We start from the raw sequence: 27,358 nt of genomic DNA on the forward strand, positions 1-27,358 counted from the left end.
TAAAGCCGCTCAAGGTGGAAGAGGCTTTGGGAAAGGTTTGGGGCAGGAATGATTTTCTGAGCTAGGAAGGGGCCTAAAAGGGCAGCAGGGCCTTGAGGGCCTGCCTTACGCTGTTAGGTTGTTCTGTTTTGTTGTCCTTTTAGGCCCAGAGTGATGGACTTCGAGGAAAATCCCGCTGGAATGGAGCTTCTCTGAGTCCTGTTCGAAGCCCTGGGTTCGGGACCTGCCCTGAGCACTGACGGCCCCATGGAAGTCTGAACACCCTCACACTGGGGAAGCTCTTCCATTTCCACCTTCTCTGGGGGCGGAGCACAAACCCCACACCCCATCATCCAGAGTCTCCCCAAACTCCCAGGATGGGACCTCCACTGCCCACACGGCAGCTCCTTCGTGTTGGCCGTTTTGTCAGGAGGTGTCTCTTTTCCCAAAGGCCTGGAAGGCCCCAAGGCCAGCTGTTAACAGTGTCACCAGGGAGGGCAGTGGGGTTGAGGGAGGGCGACGGGGGTGTCCCTGCTGATTTGGTTCCAAATGCTTTCGATACCGTGTGTTAAGCGTGTACCAGCAAAGAAAACAACCGCCAGGTCGGGTTCTTCTTGATCTGAACTCAATCTGCCTCCCTAACACTTCCACCCACTGGTCCCAGGTCTGCTCTCTGGGATCAGAGAATCATCTAAACCCACTTCCCCTCTGATGCCCTTCAAATACCAGAAGGTGGGTGTCGAGTTTCCATCCAGTCTTCTCCAGGCTGAGCTGCTCCTCCTGTAACTCAATTTCCAGACCAGGCCCCTCCCCAGTCCCTCCTCTTCAGAAAATAAAACTCAGGGGGTTGCAGAAGGAAGGAACCAATCTCGCCCCGAGCCGGCTGTTACGTCATGCTAATTAATTCACGAGGTGAGAAGACATCCTTTTCCCTTTTAGGTGATGGGGGGGAGGAGGCGGAGCAAACCACTTACTTCCTCAAGCCTTGGTTTTCTTACCTAAAAAAGGGGAAAAGAATACCTTTGCAACGAGGATCAATAGCGATTAAGGAAATGAAAAACGTTAAAAAGCACAAATCTATACCCTCGGTGTGAGGATCTAGAAGCCCTATTCCATTTAGGCAGCAGCTAAGTGTGGGGCGCCCAGAGCCAAATGGCTTGGGTTCAAATCCCAGCTTTACCGCTTAGTGGCTGTGTGACCTTGGAGAAATGACCTGACATTGCTGTGCTGGGGTCGTCTTCTCTGAAATGAAATGAGGACCACACCAAGCTCAGAATGGTGTTTAGGCGCATCAGAGGGGCTGCCTAACGCTGAATAAAGGTGAGCTGTTCGGTATTATCACCCAGACTCTGACTCTTATTCCTTCCCCAAGAGATAAGGGAATTCATAGCACCCACTTGGGTGAGGCCACCCAACCAGCCAGTCATCTGTCATTGGGGTGAGCTCCTCCCCTACCCCAGTATCTGTAGATGATGTTTAGTGTCAGGCACAGGGCTAAGGATGTCACAAGCCTCCCCTCACTGAATTCTCCCAACAACTTCAAGAGGGTGATTCCATTATTGCTCCCATTTTACAGAAGAGAAAATAGAGGTTCACACAGGGTTTGTAACCTGTCTAGGGTCACACAGCCGGGAAACGATGGAACCTCAACTCCAGCTCCTCTGCCTGACTCCCAGCGCCCATCTCCACGCCCGCAGCATCCTGCCCTTTGAACCTGCTCCCTAGTTTGGGCTCCGCTCCAGCTTCGAGGACCAGAGGGAGCCAGAGCCTCTCTTCTTGACATCACTGCCTGCTGTTTGCCCGAGGAGGGGGGGAGGGGGCAGGATCTTGCTTCTCTCACTGCACTCTGCCCTCCTGCTCCCTGCCCTCCCCTCTCCCAGGGCCTGAGGGTGCCACCGAGGACCCCGACTGCATCTCTTTGGGTGCCCTCAGGCCCATCCTGACACTGACTACCCCTGCGCTGCTTGCTGGGTTCTCGGCCCCTGACCACGAAATGGTTCCAGGTTGATCTACCAAAAAACAACACCGTTTTGGACGTGGGCCTGATGCATCATATCATTACGGAGCCAGCAGTGCGTCCCATTCCATTATCGCCCGGCCAAGCTTCTCCGAGGCGAGCCTGGCTGCAAATGGCTTTCTCCTGTCTGAGGTGGGGGGGCCACCACCCCAACTTGCCCTCCACTGCTGGAGGAGAGATTTTATCTTTAATTGACAACTGGCTGCCTGCCATCGCCTTGCCTCTGCTTGTCCAGGCTCCAAGTCTGATTTTCTGTTATGTTTCAGCAACAGGCTTCCCCTCAGCCCCCCATCTTCCTGCCCCTCGTCCCTGCCATCCTCACCCCCTGCTCCTTGGGGTGCTCCTGTCCTTTCCTGCTGTGACTGGACAAGGCAACCTCAGAAATCCGTGCAGAAAAGCTGGCAGTACCAGGAGGCAGGGTGAGGAGGGGGCTACGCTTATTGTGTATCTACTGTGGACGGAAGACACCAAGCTGGGCCTTTACACGCTCTGTCTATGAGACAGAGGCATCATCACCCCATCCTACAGGCAGGGAAACTGAGGTTCGGGGAAACCAAGTTACCTAGCTAGGAAGTGGCAGATCAAGACTCTGAGAGTTCCCATTGTGGCTCAGTGGGTTAAGAACCCGACTAGTATCCATAAGGATGCGGGTTCGATCCCTGGCCTCACTCACTGGGTTAAGGATCCAGCGTTGCCCTGAGCTGTGGTGCAGGACAGGAGCTGCAACTCTGATTTGACCCCTAGCCTGGGAACCTCAATATGGCACAGGTGAGGCCCTAAAAAGAAAAGAAATCAAAATTTTAAAAATTAAAAATAAGACTCTGAACTGAGGCCCCTCTGACTCCAAGTTTACGCCTGAAATCAAGTGTAAGGAAAGCAAACATGCACCCAGGCCTGGTCCATCACCCAGAGCCCAGTGCAAAATGAAAACGCAGGGCCTTTCTCGGATAATTGTCAGTACAGCTGAGCATTAGGTCAGTTGTGGGCCCTTCTAAGCGATGGCATAGGTGGCACGGCCCTGAAGCCAGCCCCACCCGTGTTCCTGTGTGACTGTGAGGGCAACCATGGCGAGGTCCACACTCACCGCCACCCCGATCCTACCTGGGCCCAGAATGTGCTCCCTCCCCAGCCCTAAGCAACCCCAGTTGCGCCTCCAGGCCCTCCTCAGCCTCAGTTCGTCATCCAGTCACCACGATGACTCTGGCATCCCCAGGGCCTTGGCCCACATAGAACTGGTGCGATGTGGGGGAGGAGGGGAGCCCCCCCTGCAAAACAGGCAGGAATACAGCTGACTTCAATGAACAAGTCTCTTCTTCCATGTTACAGTGGGGGACGGGTGGCAGCAGTGTCGATCACTGCCTGGGAGCCCAGGGTCCTGGCCGAGCCCTTTTGGCAGGACCTTGGCCAGATCCCTCTTCCTCTCTGAGCATTTGCTGTCTGGCTCTAAATGCAGGGCTTGGGCTGCACTGCCCATTCCTGGTGGGGCAGAGTAAGGCTGGGAGTGGGGTGCATTTCTCCGGAGCTGGGGGCTGGGGAGGTCCCCACGGGCGCAGAAAGGAGAGGCAGAGGCAGTCGCTCACACGGCAGGTGCATCAGGACGCTCCAGATGTCTTTATTGGGCTTGAGCACAGCATGACAGTCAAAGACGTGCGGACAGGGCGGAGGGGCCCAGCCTAGGCAAGCCTCAGACGCACGAGGGGTCAGCTTTAGAAAAGGACAACCAACACCACGGAGGGGCAGGGCGGGCTGGGAGTGGGGAAGGAGGGCCGAGGCAGGGGCAGAGGCCAAGGTCGAAGGGGGCACCTGGCCTCTGCTATTGCACGCATCCTCTGGCCACCAGCCAGGAAGTACAGTATTGCAACTGGTCTCCGCTCGCCTGCAGCTTCCCCTTCTCGGACCCCTGAGCCAGATGGGCAGACAGACCCCTTCCCTGCCCGTCTGCCCAGCAGCATCTTTGGAAACAAATGGACGAAGGAGACAGAACGGGGAAAAAAAAAAAAAAGACAAAACACCCCTTCAGTCAAGGACATGGAAGGTGGGAGGAGGAGGAGAAGCTGCAGTGGAGCCCCGAAGTCCCCCAACAACTGGGGCAGGGGTGGGAGGTAGAGCCCCAATCTGCGGTGGGATGGGGCTGGTGAAGCAGTGACCCCGAGGGGAGGGTGCAATCCAGCCTTCTGCAGGCCTCTGGCCCACAGGGGAACCGCTCCCCAAAGGGAGAGTCCAGCCTGGGGCCACCCAGCTGGACTGGCAGTTTGCAGGTGCATTTTACCTGGGACATTCCATAGGTAATGGAATCAGTAAGGGGAAGGGGCTGGGCATGGGGGCTGGGCAAGGGTCCGGGGAGACACAGCCTAACAAAGAAGACAGACCACCAAGAGCACGTGCACACCACACAATAGTATAGTATGTATGCATATAGATACTATATGTGCATATATAGCTCTTCAATGTACAACAGAACAAGAACATCAGACCCGATGGCTCTGGGCCCTGAGGGTCACATGGGAGGTTTTTCCGTCAGTCCTGTGCAAACAAGGATATCTGAGGCTTTCCCAGCGAAAGAGTCTTGCCTGGATTCCAGAGTTGCCCTAAGCCTCTGGCTTTCTGTCTGTCTGCCTGTCTCTCTCCCGTTGGTGCCGCTTTAAGAGAGTGTGAGGACTTCAGCCTGGGCATAGTTGGACGAGAGGGCGTCTTGGCAGGTCTCTGTGTTTAAAGAGCACAGGTGTGAGACACCGGGACGCACGCTTTCGGCTCAACATTGCCTTCTCGGGGGGGAAGGAGTTCAGCCAGAGAGAAGGAGAAACAATGAGATGTTAGAAGGAGGGCAGCTGCCAACCCACAGGCTGTGGGCTAGGAGGTGGGAGCGGAGCTGGAAGGCATGGGGCCCAGGAGTAAGAGGCCAGAAGAGCAAGGATAGGGAGGAAAGGGGGTGAGACTTCATCACCCCTCTGCCACCCAGCGCTGGGCCCCATGCTGATGTTATGGCTCACCCCCATGCCTGCTCAGGTCAGGAACTCTGGGACCCAGGAGCCCTGGGGTCCTCAAAGCTGCAGTGCGGTGGGAAGAGGGACCACAGCTCCGCAGCCTGGCATGGAGGCCATGAGGGAGGGTCCTGGCAGGGCTCAGAGCCCACAGGCCATCGCGGGGCTGCTGCCTGGCCAGCCTGTGTGCCCTGTAACACAGCTCCATCTGCCATCACCACCCGGGGCTAGTCCATCATCCCAGAGGGCTGGGGAGCAGAGCTCCTGGGTGTGCTGTCATGTCGGGCCAGCCCCCTTCCTCAATCTGGCAGGGACAGAGTCCCAGGAGCTGGAGGGTGGCTGCTGCAGGGGAAGGGCAGGGAGGACGCATGCGCCCATCTCAGGAAGGGCGGCCGGGAAACCCAACCCCTCAGCCTCTCCTCCTCAGCCCCCGAGAGCAGTGGCCTGGGCTTCCCTCCCGCTCCCTTCCCAGCTGGGGCACAGGCCGGGCAGGCAGGAGGCTGCGGTGGGGGAAGAGACTGTGGAAGGTGATGCTCTCTGGCCAGGGCAAAGGAGGCCCTCCTTTCCAGAAAGCTCTGTGAGAAGGCAGCCCTGGGCCTTGGACTGTTATGCAGCCTCCTCTCTGAGTCCCAGGCAACCCGGGCTCTGGGCTGATCAGGCACCTTCCCCTCTGGCTCCAGTTCAGGGCCACGCCCCTCAGAAGCCCTGGGGGCTGAGAAGTGACCTCTAGGGGTGTCACCAGCCCTGGTACAAACTGGAGGGGTAACAACTCCTACCTGGGCCACTTCTCTGCTCTACAGGGAGGGGCTTGGCCCCTGCTGCAGGGGAAGGACAGGCTTTTAGAAGCCACAGTAATGGGTATAGGCCCAAGTCCAGATCCAAGGTAAAGCGAACTGAGCTCTCAAGCTGTGGGTGGGAGGGGCAGCCTTCTCCTGATGGGGGAGGCCCGAGGCCTGGGCAAGCCTGAGGCCTGTGCAGGTAGCCACCTTCCCGGAGGGGCCCGGTGTTCAGCGGGGCTCTGTAAACCCTAGGACTCGCTGAGCCCCTGCGCAGAGCCCTAAGAGCAGCCGGGGCAGGCAGCGGATCAGCTCTCCCGTTAGCTCAGGCCTAGGTCAACCCTACAGAAGCCAGGGGTGCTGGGGGTGGGGGGTGAGGGCCCACCTCCCAAGACACCAGGGGCTCCAGCCTGGCACTCCTGCCTCACGTCGCCCAGGGACATCTGTGCCCACCGTGGGGGTGCCGTGCGCGTGCCCGTTCCTGTGGGAGGGGAGAGGGGAGGAGGCGGTGGTGCCGTGGAAACGGGCTCCTGACAACTTGAGGGCTGCCACAGAAATAGCCGCCTCGGTTCCCTGAACCAGAAAGGCAAATCCAAGGAGAGAACCGCTGTGGTGCCCATGCTAACCCGGCCCCCAGCTCACCGTATCCCTGTCGGAGCCAGGACCCCAGTGCCAGGGAGCCCCGCGGGGGCAGGACCAAACGCATCCTCCCGGGGAAGCTGGGCTCTCAAATGGGGCTGGGGGTGGGGAGGGAGGTACCCTGGTCTCTGTCCTGCTCCATAGGGCTTCCTTGTCCCTGTGTCCCCTTCTGAGGAGTGGTGACATGGATACCCTTGTATCTTCTCAGCCCTTAGGGACACTTCATTCTGACAGCAAGCAGGAGGCAGGCCCCCCAGACCACGGCAGGGCTGGGGTAACCCAGTACCCACCTTGGACAGACTTTTCTGGAAAGGACCCTCCTGTGTCTGCCCAAGGCTGAAGGAGACACTGAAATGCCGATGCTCTTGGAACAGGCGTTTCACAGCTGCCCCTCAAGCCCGTGACATGATCTGACCTTTCTGCCCAGTTCACCTTTTGGGGTGGCCTCCAGAGTCCCCAGCCTCCTGCTGTCTGGCCATTCCTATCTCTGCCCACCGTGGAAGGAGCAGACATGGGCCTTAGTCACTCCTTCCACAAAGTTGCATAATCTGCCTCTAAAAATTGCCAGGCGCACAGCTCTGCTGTCAGGTCTAATTCCCATCAGGTGAAGCAGGGAAGGTCTCGGTGGAGGTGATTCGGGTTCCTGGGCTGAGGAGGTCCTGGTGGGCCAGGGAGGGCCCCCCTGCGGCTCGGCCACCCCGGGTGTGGCGGGGCGCCCGTGCAGGAGCGGGCGGGGGCAGGATGGCTTCTGTCCCTACACGTCCCCTCAGCTGCCCCAGCCCAGGGTGCACTTCTGCTCACTCAGTGACTCACAAACCTGTTGTGCTCCCGGGCTCGTTAGGTAAATGAATACACTTAATTATAGAAATTAGATGAGTCTCCGGTTCTGGCAGTGATAGGAGCGCAGAGGCTGGGTGGGAGCGGCAGGTGACTCAGAGGCAGGGCTGCGAGTTGGAGGGAGCGGGAGAGGAAGAACTGTCGGGAAGCAGAGGAAGCAGCGTGACGAGCGATGCTGCGGCTCGGGGTGCAGATGGGCTGCTGGGCTCTGCTGCCGGGGCCGCTCTGAGAGGAGGGCATCCCTGCGCCTAGGCAGCCAATCGTGGGGCTCCGAGTCTAGGAACACCCCCCCACTCCCCGTGCCCTGCACTAGGGCTGGAGACCGTCAGGTGGTTCTGCTCCCCGGAGGAGTCAAACCCCCACACACCAGCAGAGACGTCCCAGAGGACGCCTTATTCCAGGCTGATCTCGGTGTGGGACGGACAGACAGACAGACAGATGTTCAGTGGCAGGCTGTTTGGTCCCTGGTGGAAGGGCCCCGAGGAATGGAAATACATTGGCTGTGATGAAGGTGGGACCCTGATGGCGAGGCAGGGCCCAGAGACACAGTCCTCGGGGGTGACGGCACCTTCTGCTCGGGATGGGGGCCAGCGGGGGAGAAGCCCCGGAAGTAATCCCCCCTTGCTCTCGGGCTCCAGAGATGAGTGTTTGGGGAGCTGGGTGCTGGGTGCTGGCTGAGAGGCTCGGGGGCCTGAGTTCTGCATCCTGCCGGCTCCCGCAGGCCCGGGGAGGGGGGCAGGGGGTGAGGGCTGGAGGCACGCAAGTGTGCCTGTCTGTGCGTGTGCACCCAGGGGTGGGTGCAGAGCCAGGGAGAGGCTACGGGGCTGGGTGTCCAGGGGGTGGGCTGGTGAGGGGGTGGAAGGGGTGGGAGAGCAGGAGCTTTCTTGGAGGGTAGGGTGAGCTGTATCGCGATGCCAGTGGAGACAGCCCCAGACTGGTTCCAGCCGCTCCTGCTATGTTGTTTAGACTCCGGGACTTTTCACAGCCTTGGTGAAGAAAAGGCACATGGGTCAGAGGGGCGCAGCTCCGAGCCTGAGACGCTCCCTGGGATCCATGTTCCGGGGACCCCACAGGGCAGGCAGCCCTGGGGCAGGGTGGCAGGGTCTGATCCACCTGGGAGAGGCTCCCTGACGTTCTCTGATCTCTAGATGGAGCCTAAGGGCCCCACACTCAGCAGACCTTTGCCCTGTCCTTGTTCCCGGGTAAATTTCCCTCCAGTTGCACAAAGACCCCACAGCCCTCAGCACCCTTCTCCTCGACCCTTCTTAAGAAGCCCTGAGTTCCCATTGTGGCTCAGCGGTAACGAACCCAGCTAGTGTCCATGAGGATGCGGGTTCAATCCCTGGCCTCGCTCAGTGGGTTAAGGATCCAGCGTTGCTGTGAACTGTATGTATGTCGAAGATGTAGCTTAGTTCCCACGTGGCTGTCGCTGTGGCTGTGGTGTAGGCCGGCAGCTGTAGCTCCGATTCAACCCCTAGCCTGGGAACTTTCACATGCCACGGGTGTGGCCCTAAAAAGAAAGGAAAAAAAAAAAGAGGAAGAAGTCCTACTTAGCACCCGTCACTTGCCTCCCAGGGAGTTCACACTCTGTCACATGGGCACCTACAGGGTCACCTGGGGTCTGTGCTGGTGGCTGGAGGAGGCGTGGGCCCACTCACTCCTGAGCCGGAATGTCGCCTGAGCGCAGAGAAGCGCGGCGTGGTCTGGCACGGGGCAGGTTGCCGAGTGCGCACTGGGAGTTTGGCGATGCTAATTGCCACGCTTGCTTAGCAGGGCCTGTTTCCCAGCAACCCACCTGTTCCCTCTCGAAGGTCACTCTAATTGGCTGAGCTACATGCTTGTTGCCAAGAAGCAGTGTGGAGGCATCTTGAAAATAGAGCAGCCGGGCCCCACAAGCACCCAGAGATGCCACGGTGGGATGCAGGCTCCCCTGCCCCAGGCAGGCTGCCCCTTGAGCAGGTGCCACCTGCCCTGGTCCCTGCTCTGACTTGCACCTCACAGCCTCCTCCACACCTCACTTCCACTGAGCCCTTCACCACCCTGGATGAAAACGCGGCTGCTCAGCACTCAGCCCTGTTTGCTCACATCTTTCATGGGCAGTGGGGATCCCCTCTACCCCACCTTCTATGCCTCCACTTAGTGTGCTCCAGCCCGAGCAGGGTTCCGGGTTTGCACCAGGACATAGCGAGAGCCACAGCGTGTCTGGGGGAGCAGGGGGCAAGAGGGATAGGCACGCCCAGAGCCAAGGACTGGGCTACCTGGGAGCAGGGGCTGACCAGAACACAGGGGAGGGTGTATGTGGCCTGAGCACCATCCATCTGCCGCCCTTGAGCTGGGCCTCTGGGCCACCTCCAGGCTCCAGGCAGCTGCTCCTGCTCCTGCCACCCAATAGGACACACGCCCAGCAAAGCAGGACCCATGCCTCTCAAGGCTTGGTTAGGGTCAGGGGGCCCCGGGGAGCCCATGGGGACAGTGGTGCTGAGCAGACCGGGAAAGGAGCCTGGGAAAGTGCCCTAGAGGCTGCCTGGGCTGGGGCCGGCCAGGGGACATCCTTGGGGTGGGGGTGGGAGAGACAGAGGCATCACAGGCTATCCGCCAGCAGCCCCTGCCCCTCCTCCCTCTACCTGGTTTTGCTCTGGGAAGTGATGCGGGGGGCATGTCAGGCTGAAAGAAGGCTAGTTAGGAAGTGGCCAGTGAACCCAGGGAAGAGCTCTTAGGGGGAAAGAGCTAGGAGTTGTCCTGAAACCAGGCAGGCTGTTTAGAGAGCCGAGGTCACAGGAACAGGGCAAGAAAGACAAAAACGTGATCAGGAGCTGGGCAGAAGGGACTCCTGGTCTTGAGAGTCCTGGTTCTCAGCCGCACTGGTCCCCAGCAGCCCTGCTCTTCCCAGCCAGGAATCCCAGGCTCCCCAGCCGGGCATCTCCATGGGGCCTGCTGATGGAACTTCAGCCTGCCCTTGAACTCTCCAAGCCCTTCGGAACACACCTCAGTCGGGACCCACTCTCCCTGTCCACCCCCACCCACTGGTCACCGTCTGGCTCTACCTGGAGAGGACAGTCACATGCCAGGGGCTTGCGGAGCTGGGCTCCAGGCCCCCCAGGGAAGGAGGGAGGAGGGGGGGCCTGTGCCAGGCTCTCTGAAGACCTCACACCAGCACCCCATTCTCACCCCGACTCCTGAACGATTTTGGCCTCTCCTGGGACTATTTACTCCATCCAAGCTGTGTTTAAGGGAGGCTTAGGAGAGGGCTGGCAATGACCTTGTGGAACCAAGCCTGAAGGTCAGGAACCAGAGGAAAAGAAGGCAATAAAATGGACGTGAGGGGTGGCCAGAAGCCTGATCTGGGGTCCCCTCACCCTCCAGCACTTGTCTTCCCCGTGGGCACCCGGGCAGGGGGCTCTGTGCACCTCCTGGGCATGGCTCAGGCCTTTCTAACCCAGGGACTGGAAGATTAGGGGACCCATCCTAAAAGCGGGGGCACATCCAAGGCAGAGGAGATGGTGGCCATGGCCTCAGAGGAGAAGGAGACCTCAAGCTCCGTGGGGGACACTGGGGAGACTCAGCTCCGTGGGGGCTCCCCCCATGCCCAGCCTGGGGGGCCATACCTTTCCGGACACTGCCATCGGCGCAGGCATAGTCCCCAGCGCTGAGCAGGAAGCAGGCAGCTGCCTTCTTGTTTCTGTCTCGGGTGCCAGAGCGTCGCAGGGCCCGGCGCTCCTCAGGGGTAGGGACGGAGGCCAGGGGCTGGGTGAGGCCGGCTCCCTCCTCATCTGACAGCACCGCATTGGCATCGCCGTTCTGCTTGGAGTCTAAAGGGTGCAGACAGAGAGGTCCTGTTGTGGCTCAGCAGTAATGAACCTGACTAGTACCCGTGAGGATGTGGGTTCGATCCCTGGCCTTGACCTGTGGGTTAAGGATCCAGTGTTGCCGTGAACTGTGGTGTAGGTTGCAGACGAGGCTTGGATCTGGCGTTGCTGTGGCTGTGGTGTAGGCCGGCAGCTGCAGCTCCACTTTGACTCCTTGCCTGGGAACGTCCATATGCTGTGGGTACAGCCCTGAAAAGCAAAAATTAAAGTGGGCAGACAGAAAGGAGGCCACATGAGGGCTGATCTCACACCAAAAGCATCACTCCCCCAACCAAAGGGAGACCGTTGAGAGAGCTGGGGAGTGGGCCTGGTCCTGGGGGCAGGGGATAGGATGCTGGCTTTCCTTCCAGTCTTGGCCTAGAGTCTTGCCTGGAGATGGGGCCACAGATACCCTAGGCAGGGACGCTGCAAGTTAGCCCTGTGAGATTGGCTCAAGTCAGCCCACAGAGCCGGCTTCGTCCTTGGGCCTGGCTCAGGCTGCCGCTGGGATGAGTTTGCATTCCCTGGGACAATGCCTGGCTCGCTGGGGTGAGGGATGGTGCTGCCAGGGCTAAACTGACAGGCTGTGGCTTCCGCAGCTGTCTCCCTGGACCACCTGAAGGCATGTACCCTTGATCACCAGGCATCCAAGCCAGAGTGTCACCTGTGTCTGGGGAGGACCCAGAGAGGTCCTAAGAGGCTTGCCCTGCCAGGCAGGCAGCAGGACAGGTGAAGTTGAGCCCTTGGATCTGGAGAAGGGGGGCTGCTTTGGTTGGAAGGCAGTGACCAGGAAGGCCCTTATTGTGGCCACGCAGTTAGGGTCAGGGTGAGGCATGGCTGATGGGACCATAGGTAAATGTACTTTTCAGAGCCAGCCTGAGGTGTGTGTGTATGTGCACGCACGCACATATATTTGTCTTTTTAGGGCCGCACCCATGGCATATGGAGGTTCCCAGGCTAGGGGTCAAATCGGAGCTGTAGCTGCCGGCCTAGGCCACAGCCACAGCAATGCCAGATCCAAGCCACATCTGCAACCTACACCACAGCTCACGGCAATGCCAGATCCTTAACCCACTGAGTGAGGCCGGGGATTGAACCCACGTCCTCATGGATGGTAGGCAGATTCATTTCCGCTGAGCCACCATGGAAACTCCTGGGACTTGTACATTTTGATATGAAGTTACCCGCTGAGCCCCAAATGGACCTCAGGGTAGAGCTGAAATTCCCTGGGGCAATGGCTGGGAGATTTATGTTCAGGGATTGGGGAAGGGGGTACCACTTAGGTGGGGGAGAAGAGGGGAGCCTGATGGGTGATGTTCTAGCAAGGTCTCTGGAAGACCTGGGCCCCTGGATGACCCCAGGGAATGAGCGGCTCCAGCATGAATGCCGGGCATCCATCACTGCTTAGGACAGCACAGGGGGGTGTCCTGGATAGGGCATGAGAATGCTCTGCTCTCAGAGCCGAGCCCGGGCCCACCCCCAGCTCCCCAGTGGCCTGGCATCCAGTGCTCCCCGCTTCCAGGAATCCCATACCTCCCTTAGGAGCCCACCCCGTGCCTAAGAGTTGGGTTCCCACTCTTCAACCTAACTTCACGTTGCTATGAATTAAGCCAGTTTGCTTTCACCTCTGGACTCAGGCAGAAGGCAGCTTTCCTGGCGTGGCCTTTCCCATCCTTCAGCCCCTCGGGCCCTGCCGTTCCAGGATGCAGGTACCAGTTTCTTCCAACTGTCTCTTCCCTTCTCCCAACCCCGTCTGGCTACTCCCTCTTGGTTCCCTTCCATCCCATGTGAAACGCAATCTCGGACTAAATCCAGCTTGTGCCAAACAGAAGGCGGCCTCCCACTGCCATTACGTTATCACGTTTATTAGGCTGAGAGACACCAGACTCGAACGTTTGGAAAGAAATGATTCACGTATTGATGTGCCTCAGAAGAACAGCCGCCCAACTCTCTGGCTAATAATGACAGCGCCTGATATTTGTAAAGCATTTTTAACCTCTCGGAGTGCTTTCACATCTGCCACTTGTTGGGGTCTTGGCAAAGTCTTAGGGGCAAGATATGACAATCATTTCTGTTTTACAGATGAGGGGTCTATGCCCAGAGAGGGTGAGTGACTGGTCTCAGGGCACACAGCACACTGGCCAAGATAAGCCTAGAAACCTGGGCTTCTGATTTACGGCCCCTTGTACTACCCACAGCTACCTACGTTTGGGAGGATGCTCAATGCACAGAGCCTGACGTTCAGGAAGCTATTGGAGAACCAGACACTTGAGATGCAGCTGTGATACTGTGCCCTCTGAAAGGCACGCCTTATATTTAGGGAAGCCCAGAGCGGTAGCAGCACAATCCCAAATTCCACGATCTGCTTCTCCTGAGAACCTCCCTGGAGGTCCCTGGAGGAGAGCTGGCTTGCCTTCCCAGCCCCCAAACTCACCTGCCCGCTTCCTCTCAACCAGACCCTCTTCTGGGGCAGGGGGGCTGGCATCGCTGTAGGTGCTGTCCCTGGGCGAGGTCTCCTGCGACTTGCAGTAAATGGGCGACTCCAGCTGGGGCGGCCGAGGCACGTGCTTCTTGCGTTTCTTAGGCAGCTTCTGCTTGGCCATGGCCAGGGAGTAGTACATGCCGAAGTTGTTGACAATGACAGGCACAGGCATGGCAATGGTGAGCACGCCAGCCAGCGCACACAGCGCCCCCACCAGCATGCCGGACCACGTCTTAGGGTACATGTCCCCGTAGCCCAGCGTCGTCATGGTGACCACGGCCCACCAGAAGCCGATGGGGATGTTCTTGAAGTCGGTGTGGTCGTTGCCCCGCGGGTCGGAGGGCCGGGCGCCTATGCGCTCTGCGTAGTAGATCATGGTGGCGAAGATGAGCACGCCCAGGGCCAGGAAGATGATGAGCAGCAGGAACTCGTTGGTGCTGGCGCGCAGCGTGTGGCCCAGAACGCGCAGCCCCACAAAGTGGCGCGTGAGCTTGAAGATGCGCAGGATGCGCACGAAGCGCACGACGCGCAGGAAGCCCAGCACGTCACGGGCCGCCTTGGAGGACAGGCCGCTCAGCCCCACTTCCAGGTAGAAGGGGAGGATGGCCACGAAATCGATGATGTTGAGCAGGTTCTTGACGAAGTCCAGCGTGTCGGGGCAGCACACGATGCGCACCAGGAACTCCAGCGTGAACCACAGCACGCACACGCCCTCGATGTAGGTCAGGATGGGCTCCGTCTCCACCTCCCGTCGGAAGCGCACGCTGGTGGTGTTCCCCACTCGGTGGATCTCCGTCACGTTGCGGTCGATGTTGAAGGCCTCGTGGGTCTCCAGGCAGAAGGTGGTGATGGAGACCAGGATGAAGAAGAGAGAGGTGAAGGCCACCACCTATGGGTGGGGAGGAGAGCGAGGGCAGCGGTCAGGGACGGAGGCGCTCTCTGCTTGTGGAGGGAGGGGGCGTGGGGCACCAGGCCATCTGCCGGGGGTGGGGGGGGGTGGGGGCGGGGGTTGAGAGGTGGGGTTAAGGTCTACAGGCCGGGGCTGGAAGGGCCTCCTCCTCATCCATGTGCTTGCAGGCGTTCAGGCAAGACTTCCCAATCCTTGCCTTGATGCACCAAAGTGAGAGGCTGCTCTTGGCTGGAAGGGCGGGAAGAAAGAACTACAGCTGCTTGGCCCTGCCTACTGCCTAGCTCGGCCCACCCCTAACCCAGTCCTGCTTTGAGGCTTCTTGAACTGTGATGGCTCAATACCTCCTCTGGGAACCTTGTTAAAATGCCATTCTGTGGCTGCGCCAGGAGGTCCTGCTGTACAGCACAGGGAACTGTGCTCACGCTCTTGGGATAGAACGTGATGGGGGATGAAATGAGCAAAAGAAAATGTGTGTATATGTATGACTGGGTTGTTTTCCTCTACAGCAGACATTGGCACAACACTGTGAATCAATGACGTGTTAGTTTTTTAAAAAATGCCATGCTGGTTCAGGTCCGGTGCAGGGCCTGTGATTCTGCATTTCTGACAAGCTGTCGGGTTGAGGCTGCTTGTTTACAGACCACACCGGAAGAAACTAGGCTTTTTTTTTTTTTTTTCCTTGACTTTGTAGGGTTGCACCTGCACATAAGGAAGTTCCCAGGCTATGGGTTGAATTGGAACTGTAGCTGCCAGCCGCAGCTACACCAGATCTGAGCCGTGTCTGTGACCTACACCACAGCTCATGGCAACGCTGGATCCCTAACCCACTGAGAGAGGCCAGGGATCGAACCCACGTCCTCATGGATACTTTGTTTCCGCTGAGCCAGGACAGGAACTCCATGGAGGAACTAGGCTTTAAAGGGAGCTTCCTCAAAGTGAGGACCAGGACCAGCAGCATCAGCATCACCTGGAAACTAGTCAGAAAGGCACATTCTTGGGCCCCACCCACACCCACTGAATGAGAAATACTGGGGGGAGGGCCCAGTAATATTTCAACAATCTTCTAGGTAATTCTGATACACACTTAATTGTGAGATCCACTGCATTGAGGAATACGCCTAGAGACACAGGGCTGGCTTTCTGCCTATTAAGCTCCTGCCATGACCCACCTCCTCAAGTCCCAAGTTCCAGGCCCTCTCTCCCGCCTCTCACCCTAGGATGTCCCGGCCGACTGCCCAGAGAGTAAGCGGCATCTGAATGAAGACAGCGTGTCCCACAGCGGCAGACAGGGTGGTCTGCCCAGAAGAGCCACCCCTCCCCTTCCCAAGAACTGACATTTCCTGGGACGCTGAGCACCAACAAAAAATAAACTGCACCCACTGGGATCAGAGCGTGGCAGCAGCTGATCCAGACAGCTGCTGGGATCTCGGCTAGAATGATGACAGCGGCACTCAGCAGACGAACGGCTGGGTTTAAGTGTCCAATCGTTATGAATGGAGATGAAATGCATGTGTAATAACACCAATTACGGAGCCTTTGTCTGTCATTCGTGAGATGCCATTCACCACTGTCAGGTGGGGTCCACGCCCCCTGCGGCTGCCTGGCCTGCTTGTGGGTGGGGTCTGGCTTCCTCCCGGAGCAGAGGGCTGAGTTAAATAGGTAGATGAGGGAGTTCCCGTCGTGGCGCAGTGGTTAACGAATCCGACTGGGAACCATGAGGTTGCGGGTTCGGTCCCTGGCCTTGCTCAGTGGGTTAAGGATCCAGCGTTGCCGTGAGCTGTGGTATAGGTCGAAGACACAGCTTGGACCCCACATTGCTGTGCCTGCGGCATAGGCTGCTGGCTGCAGCTCCAATTCGACCCCATAGCCTGGGAACCTCATATGCTGCAGGAGCGGCCCCAGAAAAAGGCAGAAAAACAACAACAGCAACAAAAAAAAAATAGGTCGATGAGGGACCTGTGGCCCCCATGACCACCTGGCAACCCCCACACCGCCCCATTCAGACGTCCACCTGGCCATGGCATTGTTCCCTGTCTAACGATACCTCTATCCTTCCTGGGAATCCACACTGAGAGGGGTGGGGAGGGCACACCTTGTTCTTCGTACTGCAGAACACAGTAGAGAATACAGAGGAATCTGGGGAAATGAAGCAGGAAACAGCCCCTTCAAGGGCTTCTGGAGCTGGAGCAAGTCTGAGGAGGGAACGTAGGGATTGAGCGTTCACTAGCTGTCTATTCTGTGCAAGCACTCCATAGGTGTTATCACCTCCAGTCCTCCCTGTGAGGGCAGGCCTCGCCATCCCATTTTCCAAAGGAGGAACTGAGGATCAGAGAGGTTATATACTTGCCTAAGGTCACACAGCCTGGAAGGGGTGGAAACCAGACCTGAACTCAGCACGGTTCAATTTCGGGGGCTGGATCTTCTCTTCGCATCTCCAGACAGGGTCAATTCATAGACCCAGGAAAGTCTTGTCTGAATTGTCAACATTGCTCCAAGCCAGCTCCCTGGTGACTGCTATTTCACCCTGAGGAATGTGTGCCTTTGGCTTGGGACCGACACTCAGCACACACTAAGACTTATTTACACTTGAACTTGGACAGGCTGAGTAGATCCACAGTTGGGAGAAAGAGGGTAGCAGACCACAGACACACTGTCCCACTTGACAGCTTCACCTAGAGCTTCCCCTGCCTGCTTCTCCCCTGTGAAGGTGAATTTCAAGTTCCTTTTCTGGTTTCACTTTTCTTCCCCTGAGAAAAGGGCTGTCAAGACAAGAGAGGCTGATACGGGCATGAGGCAAAGAGCTGCAGCCTATGGGCTCTCCAGAGCCATCCAGAGACCAGCTGGTGGAGGCACCTGTCCAGTGGCCATGGTGATGCTGGGAACCCCGAGTCCTAGCACCCCCCCGCGCCAGCAGAGAGGGGTTGGGATAAGGAGTGGGGTCAGCATACCCCAGCTCTGCCGGGAAGCTTGGGAAGCAGAACCTTGCTCTCTCGGAGGAAAAGTTAGCCAGGAGAGTTGGCCCACCTGGGAGCCCAGGGTGAACTTAATTAGTGATTTGGAAAAACAAGCTCAGGAAGAGCTGCCAAGGGGCTGAGCAGAAGGTGCTGGGAGGACCAGGGGAGGGGGAGGGCCGGGGTGGGAGGGGCAGCTGTGGCCCCAGGCCCCGTCTCACCTGCAGGGCCAAGGGGCCTTCCTCAATTCCGCCGCATGGGCTCCTTCTGCAGCAAGCCCAGTGGGTGCAAACCACCCCTCCTGCATTAAGGAACAACCCCCGGAATTCCTGCAGTTCACTCATTTGCTTTTTAAACAGCAACAACAACAACAACAAAACAAACACATAACCGGAGATCCCTGGCCAGAGCAGTGGGTTAAGGAGCCGGTGTCACAGCTGCATCTTGGATTTGATCCATGGCCCAGGAACTTCCATATGCCATGGGTGGGGCAAACAAACAAACAAACAAACAAACCTAAAGCACAGAAGCATCCACCATCTCTTCACTTCTCCCCTCAGCTCTACCCTCTCAGAGCATAAGGAAGGGTAAAGGGAAGCCACATGCGCCCCTTCTCAGGGCAACAGAGGCACAAGACAGGGCAAATGACTCGCTCGGGATTAAACTGAAGCCAGGGCTCCTGACTCTCGGTTCAGTTCTTTCCTCTCGGCCCTTCTGATCAAAGAGGTGGGGACCATCCACTGCTCCCTGATGAAACCTAGACGGGGCCTCAGTCTCCCCGCCACCCACCCGCCCGGCAGGCCCTCAGTCCCCAGGGAGACAGGCTGAGCCATGACAGGGGCAGGGGTCTGTGTTCTGGCACGTTGCCCCAGCTGAGTCCCGAGATTACAGGTCCCCCTTCAGGGCCCAAACCATCCACCTCTCCGCTACGATAGTCCCCAAACCAAATTACCTTGTAAGCGGTGCTCTTGCTTAGTGCCTTTCGCCAGGGCTTTTCCCTTGGGTGGTAGGGATACGGCTTGCTTTCTCACAACACTTTTTTTGGGGGGTGGGGCTGCACCTGGGGCATATGGTGGTTCCCAGGCTAGGGGTTGAATCGGAGCTGTAGCCACTGGCCTACACCGCAGCAACGCAGGATCCGAGCTGCGTCTTCGACCTACACCACAGCTCACGGCAACGCCAGATCCTTAACCCACTGAGCGAGGCCAGAGATCGAACCTGTGGCCTCGTGGATGCTAGTCAGATTCATTTCCACTGAGCCACAATGGGAACGCCTCACAACTCTCATTTGAGACACAAAAGCGACCAGGGAGGAGGCAGGAGCTGCAGCAACAGCACCCGGCTTGGAGGTCAAGGCTTCACACCTGAGCTTCCTATTCAGCTCCCACTGGGCCAGCCTGCCCAGCTGGCAGGGCTCCACGGAGCGCTTTCCATTGGCCCCGCCACTCACGGGGCTGCATGGCCTTGGGGAGCTGAGGCCAAGGGCACAGGAGCGCCAGGGAGCCCTGGAATCAGAAGGCCTGGGTGCCTCTTCCTGGCCCGGCGGTCATCCAGGGAAATGGTGCGCCTTGTGCCTGCTTCCTCGCTACAAAATGGGACAGTACTGGTGCCCCCGGGAGCGGTAATTGTGGGATGAAATGAGCTTCGACACGGCCAGTGCCTGGCGCACAGTAAGCGCTCAATAAACGGTGACAGAGCTGAGGGGCCCTCCGGGAGCACCCGCACACAGCTTCTGAGGGCGAGCTGGGGCTGGAGCCCAAAATACCACAAAGCCTTTGGTTTTTAGAAGTGAAAGGGAAGAAAGAGGGGAAAAAAAGGGGGGGGGGACTTGAAAGGTTATTGAATCCAATTCCCCTTCTGCTGTTTTACAGATGATAAAGCTGAGGCCTGGGGAGAAGGGGCTCTGACTGGTGCCCGTGGCCGAAGCTGTCTGTTCTCTCCCCCGTGTGGGAACACAGGGCATAGATGCTTCGGAAACCCATGTGCACTGGCTGGGCCAGCAGCAGCTCCTCGTCTGCTGGCTGGGAGGCCGCGGGAGGGGCTCGCCGCCCTGGACAGCAGCTGCCTAACCTCTTTGAGGCACAGCGCACGGCGCCTTCGAGCTTCCTGCTCCCTCAGGCCCCTCACACTGTATCCTGCTGGGGACCCACCTGGCCCCAGAGGCTCAGGTGTTCCAGCTGGTGGGCCAGCCTGTGACCAGCCCCCTTCACGGAGCTCATCCTCTGCCCAACCTTGGCCGACCGACGTGGAGTCACACACTTCTGGGTGCTAGTCGGGCTCTGTTACTGCCCAGGAGACCCTGGGCGAGTTTCTTAACCTCTCTGAGCCTGAGGATCTTTGCTTGTAAAGTGGAAAGTTGAGCACCTACTGTATGCCAGACACTGTTCTGGGTGCTGCGGGACAGTGGGAAACAAAACACCCCTGTCCCTTTGACCTTCCATTCCAGCGGGACCTCTGGTATGGCCGATGGTAGAAAGCATTAGGAAGAAAAATAAAGAGAAAAGGGATTCAGGAGTGTGAGAGTCAGGGAGCCCTTTCAAATAGGGTGGTCAGGCAAGACCTCAATGCCAAGGTGATAGCTAAGAAGAGACCTGAAGGAGCGAGAGAGGGAGCTCTGCGACGATCCAAAGAAACTCCAGAGGGCCCAGGAACAGGCAGTGCAAAGGCCCTGAGGCTACAGCAAGCCTGATGCGCTGAAGGGATGAGAGTAGTATCGACCTTATAGGGTTGTTTGAAGGATTCAAAGAAATGATATTTGTAAAACTCAGCACAGAGCCTAGAGTGTCTCCGAAAGCTGGCGCAGGCTGGGGTGGGGATTGGGGGTGGGGAGGAGGTGACAGACACCAGTCATTGGGAACTGAATACAATCAGCAGGAGCAGGGGAGGGGAGCCCAGGGAGGAAGGGCCAGGGAGACAGATGGACAGATAAACAGAAGAAGACTCATGCCCAAAAACCTATATTAAGGATGAAGTGTAGGAGAAGAGAAATTCGAGAGCACAGCCAAAGACACTTGCAGAGGAAGATCTGAAGGCTTGGGATGAGGGGCTCAGCCTTCCGGGGAAGCGAGATCCTAGTGCCCAGGCAGCGCTGGCGAGGGAGTGGGCAGCCCTGGGGGCTGAGCGGCAGGAAGGGAGAGGGAGTGTGGCAGGCACTGCATCTCTGCACTGTCCCCGGGCTCCCGGGTCAGGGCCTGTACTAAGAGGTCCAGGTCCCAGCCAAGGGACCCCACCCTAGCCCTGGGCCTTCCCATCCCCAGCCCAGACCCCCTGGCTTCAGTGTCAGAGCCAGCCTCTCCACCACCCCCTCCACCCCGCCAAGCCAGCACCCGGGCTGCCTGGAGCCAATGAGTCCCAGTCCCAGGTCACCAAACCAAGAACTTATCTGGCCAAGTCTAATTCCTGGTTCGTGCCTGTCTATCAAAACACCCCTGCCCCTTAGACCTTCCATCCCACACTGTCCTGTCTGAGCTGGCTGGTCCCCTGGCCAGGAAATTCCCTTCTTCCCTACCTCAGTGGGGCTAAGCTAAGCCCTGCGCACAATGAATATTTATTTATTTATAACCTGCCTCCTTCTAAAAATTATTTAAGGGAGCCAAGTCATTACCGTGCAGGGCCCCCCCAGCTTAACTTCTATTTCCTCCTTGACGCTTCCCTGCATACCAACCCCCTCCAAAAAATAAAATAAAATAAAATAACCTTGTCCCACACAGAGGCGGGATTTATCCCTTCCCTCTCTCACCTCCTACTGAACTTTTTCCTTTTTTTTCTAAGGGCCACACCGCGGCACATAGAAGTTCCCGGGGCCAGGGATGGAAGCCGAGCCATAGCTGCGGCAACACAAGATCCTTTTAGCCACCGCACAGGACCGGGGAGCGAACCCACACCTCCGCAGCGACCCGAGCCACTGCAGTCAGGTTCTTAACCTGCTGTGCCACAGCGGGAACTCCTGGCCTTCATTTTTTTTAAGGCTATTGTCTCACTTCTCACCATCTATTTTGTATTATTGTTATCATCTCTTGTCACCCAGTTGTCCCCAACGGCTACCTAGTCCACCTGACCTGGCTCTCCTTAGGAACAAGGACCACCTCTGAGCGTGTTGCTGTTTCTCGAGGCCAGCCTGGTGTCTGGTGTGGAGCAAATGTTCAATACGTGATTTCTGAATGACTGAAGGCAAGGGGACTGCCTGCTCCCTCTCCTGGTCCTAGCGAGCCTGTCACCAGGGGAGGTCATCAGCCTCACCAACTGGGACCAGAGGTGACAAATGGCTCTGGGCTCTCAGGCACCTGGGCTCTCAGACCCAGCAGCTCTCCTGGGTGGGTCACACCTGCTGCCTGTCCGGGACCCCTGCCAGGGGCTGGTAACCTTCACCCAGCCTGAAGACAACCCCAGCAGGGAGCTGGGCCAGGATGGGGCAGGCTGGCTGCCCAACGAGGATGGCGTGAGTGCCCTGTGCCCACATCCCAGGCGGACACGGACCACAGGCGGAAGCCCTGTTCCCAAGGCCCAGCTCGCCTGACTCTTCCGGCCTGCCCTTCCCCCCACTCTCCAAAATAGCCCAAGTTTTTTCATCCTTTCCCCCACTTTGCACCCCACCCCAAACGGTGACAAACAGAAACACCTCATCATCCAGAGACAAGATGTTCAGAGACAAATGTTGGTCTGTTCAGAACCGGGGAGGAAAACAGACAACAAATTGAGGAGGAGGCTAGGAGGCTGCCTGGGGCCTGGGTTTCATCCCTCTGCCTGAGCCAGGGGACCCCTGTCTCTGCTCTTAATCAAGCCTCCTCTCCTTTTGTTCTAAGTCCCGAGGGAAGAAAAGAGGAAGCAAAACCTGGTATGAACAATTCTAGGGAGCAAAGAGACGGGGCTTTAGTCTGGAGGGAGCGTGAAGAAAGGGCTGGGTGGAGGAGAGAGGGCCCCCCAGCCCCTGAAGTCAGAGGCCTTCTCCAGGTGGAAGCCACCCAGGGTGGCTGAAGCAGAGGGACAAGCACAGATGTAAGCGCATGAGATCCGGGTTTGGGTCCTAGTTCTCCCACCAGTGTTGTGACCTTGAGAAAGCCCCCTCTGTGCCTCAGTTTCCTTCTCTGTAAATGGAGGTTAAGAATCCCTGCCCCACTTGGGTTAGATATTAGGAAAAAAATCGCAGGTGCCAGCACCTGACACATAGCGGATGCCCCATCAATGTGAAAACCCAGCTCCAGCTGCCTTCCTGAGGCCATGGGATCCCGTGGGGTCACCTCTTCTCAGAAGGACCGCATCATGGGAAAACTCCGTCCAGGTACTGATGTCACCGAAGGAGAAGGACTGTCATCCTTAATAGGGCTGATAACTGGGCTAAAGCCAGCTCAGCCCCTGGGACCTCTGGAGCCTGGGAGTGAGGGGGGTGAGGGTCCTGGGGTCCCAGGCATCAGGCCTCCTGTCTGCCCTCAGAATAGGAGGAAGGCCTGATTCTAGAACTCTGAATGCTGCCCAGACCCAAACCATTCCCCCTCAGTCTGGGAAGCCACCCTCACTGTTGCTAAGCCCTGGCTCTGCCCGGGCCCACGGGCAGAGGGCAGATGGGGACAAGACTGGCCTGACCCTCGTGCTTGCTCCAAGTTCAGGCTACAGGAACAGAACCACAGCAGCAGCCACCCATGGGCCCCGTCGCAGTGAAGGGAGTGGGGTGAGCACCCAGGCCTGCCCGAAGGAGGATGGCTCTTCAGTCCAGGCTGGTAGCTGGGCAACAGGCTCCCATTGCCTAGTTCACGTTCCGTTTGTATCTGTTTTGCTCCTCGTATAACATGCCACGCAAATGACCAGCTGCTGAGAGTGAAGAGATGCCAGGGCAGCGCGCTGCTCCACTACCCTCACCAGCCCTCAGTGAGCGCCCCAAGCCCATCGCAGTGCTGCAGGCCCCGCTGGGGAGGCAGCGGGGGACGCCCCGAGGGAGGGAAGGTATGAACACAGCCCCAGGGGACAGCACTGGGGGCGTGTGTATGACTGGCCGGGGGTAAACAGGGCAGGGAGGGCACAGCCCGAGAACCCCTGCACCTCAGACCCTCAGGCCTGGAGGCATAACCCGAGTAAGCATCCCTTCTGATGTCCCCAGCTGTCCCTGGGTTTTCTGATGTCATCCACAGGATGTCCAGAAGCTCAGAACACCTCCCAGACCAGAGTAACCAATGAGCTGCCTCAGACACAGCCTTATTTGGTGGCAAGAACATGTCATGATCTGAGGAGCAAGGGCTGGGGTGTCAGGGAGCCCTGGCTTTGAGTCACAGCCTGCCACTCTCCAGCTGGGTGACCTCAGGCAAGGTGTCTGCCCTCTCACAGCCTCGATCTATTACCTGGGGATGACACCTCTGCTGTGAGTGTCCTGCGAGGATTTGAGATGAATGCAGAGCATCTACATGGAGAGCTCAATAAGCAGCAGTCGTTATGCATGTTTTAAACTTTTGTACTCTCACTCGTGTGTCCTCGGAACAGCTGAAGGCACGCCTTTGCCAGTGCTCCTGAGCAGGAGGCAAGACCCCTTCTGGCATGGGTGCCTCCAGAGCTCCAGCCAGCTGTGCCCATCAGCACGAACAACCAGAGGTGGGAAATTCGGGGCTTCGTGGGCTCTGTTATTAGTTAAGGATCTGTGACGAGACACTTAACAGCTCTCACTCTCATTGTGCTTCAATGGGAAGAATTTACCCAGCCCGGCCCCCCAAAATCCTGGCCTCAGCTGAATGGCCCTGGCTGCTGTGATTCCACATCAAGAGGGCCAAGTACCTCGGGCTCTGGGAGGACTTTCGGGGGCTGACCAGGCTCTGAGCTGACCCGCAGAGCCCCCCTGCTGGACCACTCTGCACTGAGTGGAGAAGAGACACTCATTGATGGTACAGCCCCTGGGAACCCAAGAGGGAGGAACCTGAGCAGGTGAAAGGTCCTCAGAGACCCCAGAATGCTCAGAAATCAGGCCCCTAACCACCTCCCTGGCTTGCCCCCTTCCCCCCCAGCTCCATCAAGCCAAATCTGTCTCTTCCTCCCTTCACCCCCAACTTCGAAAGAGCCCCAAGGATCTGCACCTTCTCTGCTCTCGTCCTCGAGGCCAAGAGCGGACACTAGCAGGGTTAAGAGAACTGCCTGAGAAGCCCGTGGAGCTCACAGCCGGCCCAGGCCTCCACTGTGCCCTCGCCTTCTGAGCTGGTCTCAGGGCTGCAGGGGAAGAAACACAGGCAGCACCCTAGCTTTGCTGTCAGTCCTGAAAAGGGCCCCGGCCCTTCCAGTGGCTGCCCTTGGGAAGGGTACCCAGCGGAGCCCTCTCCTCCTCCCTCCTCTTCCACTCGAGAGATGCATGTGTCCTGGTAGAGCACAGATGCCAGCCTGCCCCCCCCCAACAGCCCCATTTCCCAATCCCCTATCCTCCCCTGGGGGCCAGGCGGGGGGAGTGGAACTTTTCCTTCCATGACTGGGCTGAGGCCCCGCACAGGAGGTGCCAGGGAGGCCGGCAGGGCTCTGAGACTCATTAACATGACGACTTGGGATGTCACCGCTAACTACCTACCAGCGTCCACAGCAGGAGGCGGTCCCCGGACCCAGCACATCTGTCTCCCACACAGACCCCAGCCAGGCTTCAGGCTGCCGGTCATGGGATCAGGCACCCCCCCTGCAACCCCAGGGCCTCTTTTTTGAAGAAGCTAAAGCTGTGCATCAGGGTCTTTTTTCCAGATGCCCAAGCCTTTCTCCCCCACGACCCTCTTCCAGCTAAGGGGTTAGGGGAAGCTGGAGTGACCTGGGGAGGGGGTGGTGGAACGGGACTAGATCTTGCCGAAGTCGACCTAAATCACTTCTTTCCTCCCCCTCCCCCATACCCCATACACCTATTTCAAGCAGTAACCTGAACCAGGGCTTTCTGGGAAGCCAATTTGTGCTGCAGCAGGAAGAAAGAAGCGGCAACAAATCTGGGCTCATCACCAGGCAGCCTGGGGCTGGCCACTGGCTATGGGAGCCGGAAGGGCCCAGCACATTAGGCTCTTCCTGTCTGACTCTCCCCTCATCCCTGCTGAGGCCAGGATGACCTGGGGATCCAGGAAGCCTCGGGGGCATGGAATGGGGGCAGGCATTTTTATTTATCTCCCTGGGAGAATGAAGGGTCTCCCCAGCCTGGATGAGAGGCCTGGGTTCTGATTCTCGTTCTGTCTGTTACGGCTGAAGCACTGAAGTCCCTTTTTCTAGAACTCATCTTTCCCAGCACACGGAGCTGCTGCGGGTGGTGGTGGTGGTGGGGGATTTCGATGAGGTGGGACACAAGGAAGCAGCAAAGCCAATGGCCAGCTAGAGCAGGCACTTACACTCTACAGCTTTTCCCCCTAAACCCTGCCTGACCACAGCACAAGGCCTAGTTCCAGCTCTCCGGGCCTTGAGAGGAACAGGGGGTAGGTGTAGAGAAGGCGCAGGTGCAGAAAGAAGGGGGGGGGAGCGGATGAGCTCGGCTAAGGGCACCGCTCTTGCTGGGATGCTGGGAGGGGATGCCTTAGAGCAAGAGCTGGGATTCGGTCCAAGTAGTAAGTCAAGTGTGTGCTGGCTCCCGATGAAGCTGCAGGGGGTGGGGATGGACGATTCCCCTGGGGTCCCACGGAAGGCAGGGGGAATTGGGAGGGAGGTGGTGGGAAAGTCAGTCAGTCTCGGTCTGAGAGGAGACGCAGGCTCCTGCCACTTACCCTGGCCGCCCGGGAGGAGTAGGGATCCTCGAAGAGCGCCCACATGCGGGGCTGCCAGCCGCGGCAGCCCCCGGACCCGGCGCCGGGGCCCGCGCCTCCCTCGTGGGGCCCCAGGCGCTGCAGGGCCAGCTCCCGCTCCTCGTCGCCGGCCTCGTCGCCGGGCCCCGCGGCCCCGCCGCCTCCGTCCGGGCTCTCGAAGATGTCCAGCGCCTCTTCGGCGTCGCGGTGCTGCCGGTAGGTCATCCAGCAGCAGGGCTCCACGTCGGTCTCGTCGATGCCCCAGAAGGTGAGCTCCTCCTCGAAGAGAGGCCCGCACACGTCGGCGGGGCAGTGCAGCTTGCCGGTGCGGTAGTAGTTGAGCACGTAAGCGAAGACGCCCGGGTGCCGGTCGAAGAAGAACTCGCAGCCCCCGCCGCCGCTGCTGCCGCTGCTGCCTGCGCCGCCGCCATCGGACTCAGGCCGGCCCCCGCCGTCGGGATCGGCCAGCCAGGCGAGGCGGGTGCCCGGTAGGGTGCGCAGGGTGCTGCGGTAGGTCTCATGTCGCGTGCCGCCCACGTTGATGATGATCTTCTCCGACGCCTCGCCCTTGGCCATCTCCTCCTTCAGACATGTTTTGGACGGAGGCTTGTTCCCCGACTTGCGCCCGCGGTAGGAGGAGACACACACCGAGCTGATCATAAGAAGCGCTGCGGGGCTTCGGCTTGGGGCGGCCGCTGCCCTCCAAACACCCTTCCCGAGGAGGCAGCGTCAGACGGGGGAGGGGGAGGAGACGAGGAGGAGGCAGGAGGTGGCGGCGGCCCCCTCTGCGGCTTGGCCCTGCCCCTGCCTCCCCCCCGGGGCGCCGAGCGGGAGGAGTTAGATTTCTCGGGTGCACAGGTGGTTGGGGTTGGGGCAGGCAGAGCTGGGGAGGGAGGCAGAAGGGGGGAAAGGAGAGCCGAGGACCCAAACGAGGCGTCCGGGGAGGCAGGGGCAAGCACACACACGCTCCGGGGTTAGGACTGGACACTCGAACGCTCGGGCCCCGGGACACGCCCCCTTCCCCCTCCCCCAGTAGATGGGGAAGCGCACAGTCCGGGCGCACTGGGAGGGTCCAGGGCGCGCGCGCGCTCACACTCACACGGGCCACCCTCCGGCTCCCAGTCCGCGCCGAGCCCCGGGAGAGGCCGGCTTCCCCACGGCGGCGGTGGCGGCGGCAGCGCAGCAGCAACAAGTCCTCCGAGCGGCTGCCGGGGCCGGGCCGACGCTCTCACGGCA

General features: G+C 58.8%; 1 protein-coding gene across 3 annotated transcripts; it reads right to left on the reverse strand.

The window, feature by feature from the left end:
• Window positions 3,573-26,975, reverse strand: KCNC4 (potassium voltage-gated channel subfamily C member 4). 3 transcript variants are annotated; one of them, XM_021090049.1, is made up of 4 exons: window positions 26,105-26,975; window positions 13,509-14,445; window positions 10,835-11,038; window positions 3,573-4,699 (listed from the first exon to the last, which is right to left on the reverse strand). In XM_021090049.1, the coding sequence occupies exons 1-4, from the start codon at window positions 26,780-26,782 to the stop codon at window positions 4,638-4,640; spliced, it is 1,881 nt and encodes a 626-aa protein (XP_020945708.1). In that variant the 5' UTR covers window positions 26,783-26,975; the 3' UTR covers window positions 3,573-4,637. The 3 variants fall into 3 exon arrangements, with proteins under 3 accessions (XP_020945708.1, XP_020945707.1, XP_020945709.1); XM_021090048.1 differs by having other exon boundaries at window positions 3,573-8,215; XM_021090050.1 differs by having other exon boundaries at window positions 4,379-4,758.

This window comes from Sus scrofa, chromosome 4 (assembly GCF_000003025.6).
Source record: "Sus scrofa isolate TJ Tabasco breed Duroc chromosome 4, Sscrofa11.1, whole genome shotgun sequence".
NCBI classification, from domain to species: domain Eukaryota; kingdom Metazoa; phylum Chordata; class Mammalia; order Artiodactyla; family Suidae; genus Sus; species Sus scrofa.

Excerpts from the sequence above, each read along its gene's own strand:
- KCNC4 (XM_021090048.1), bottom strand. The coding sequence starts at position 26,782 with ATGATCAGCTCGGTGTGTGTCTCCTCCTACCGCGGGCGCAAGTCGGGG. Across the intron at positions 14,446-26,104 it reads ACTCCTCCCGGGCGGCCAGG|GTGGTGGCCTTCACCTCTCT; the intron begins GTAAGTGGCAGG and ends CCCCACCCATAG. Across the intron at positions 8,216-10,834 it reads CGATGGCAGTGTCCGGAAAG|GCTGTGAAAAGTCCCGGAGT; the intron begins GTATGGCCCCCC and ends TTCTTCACCAAG.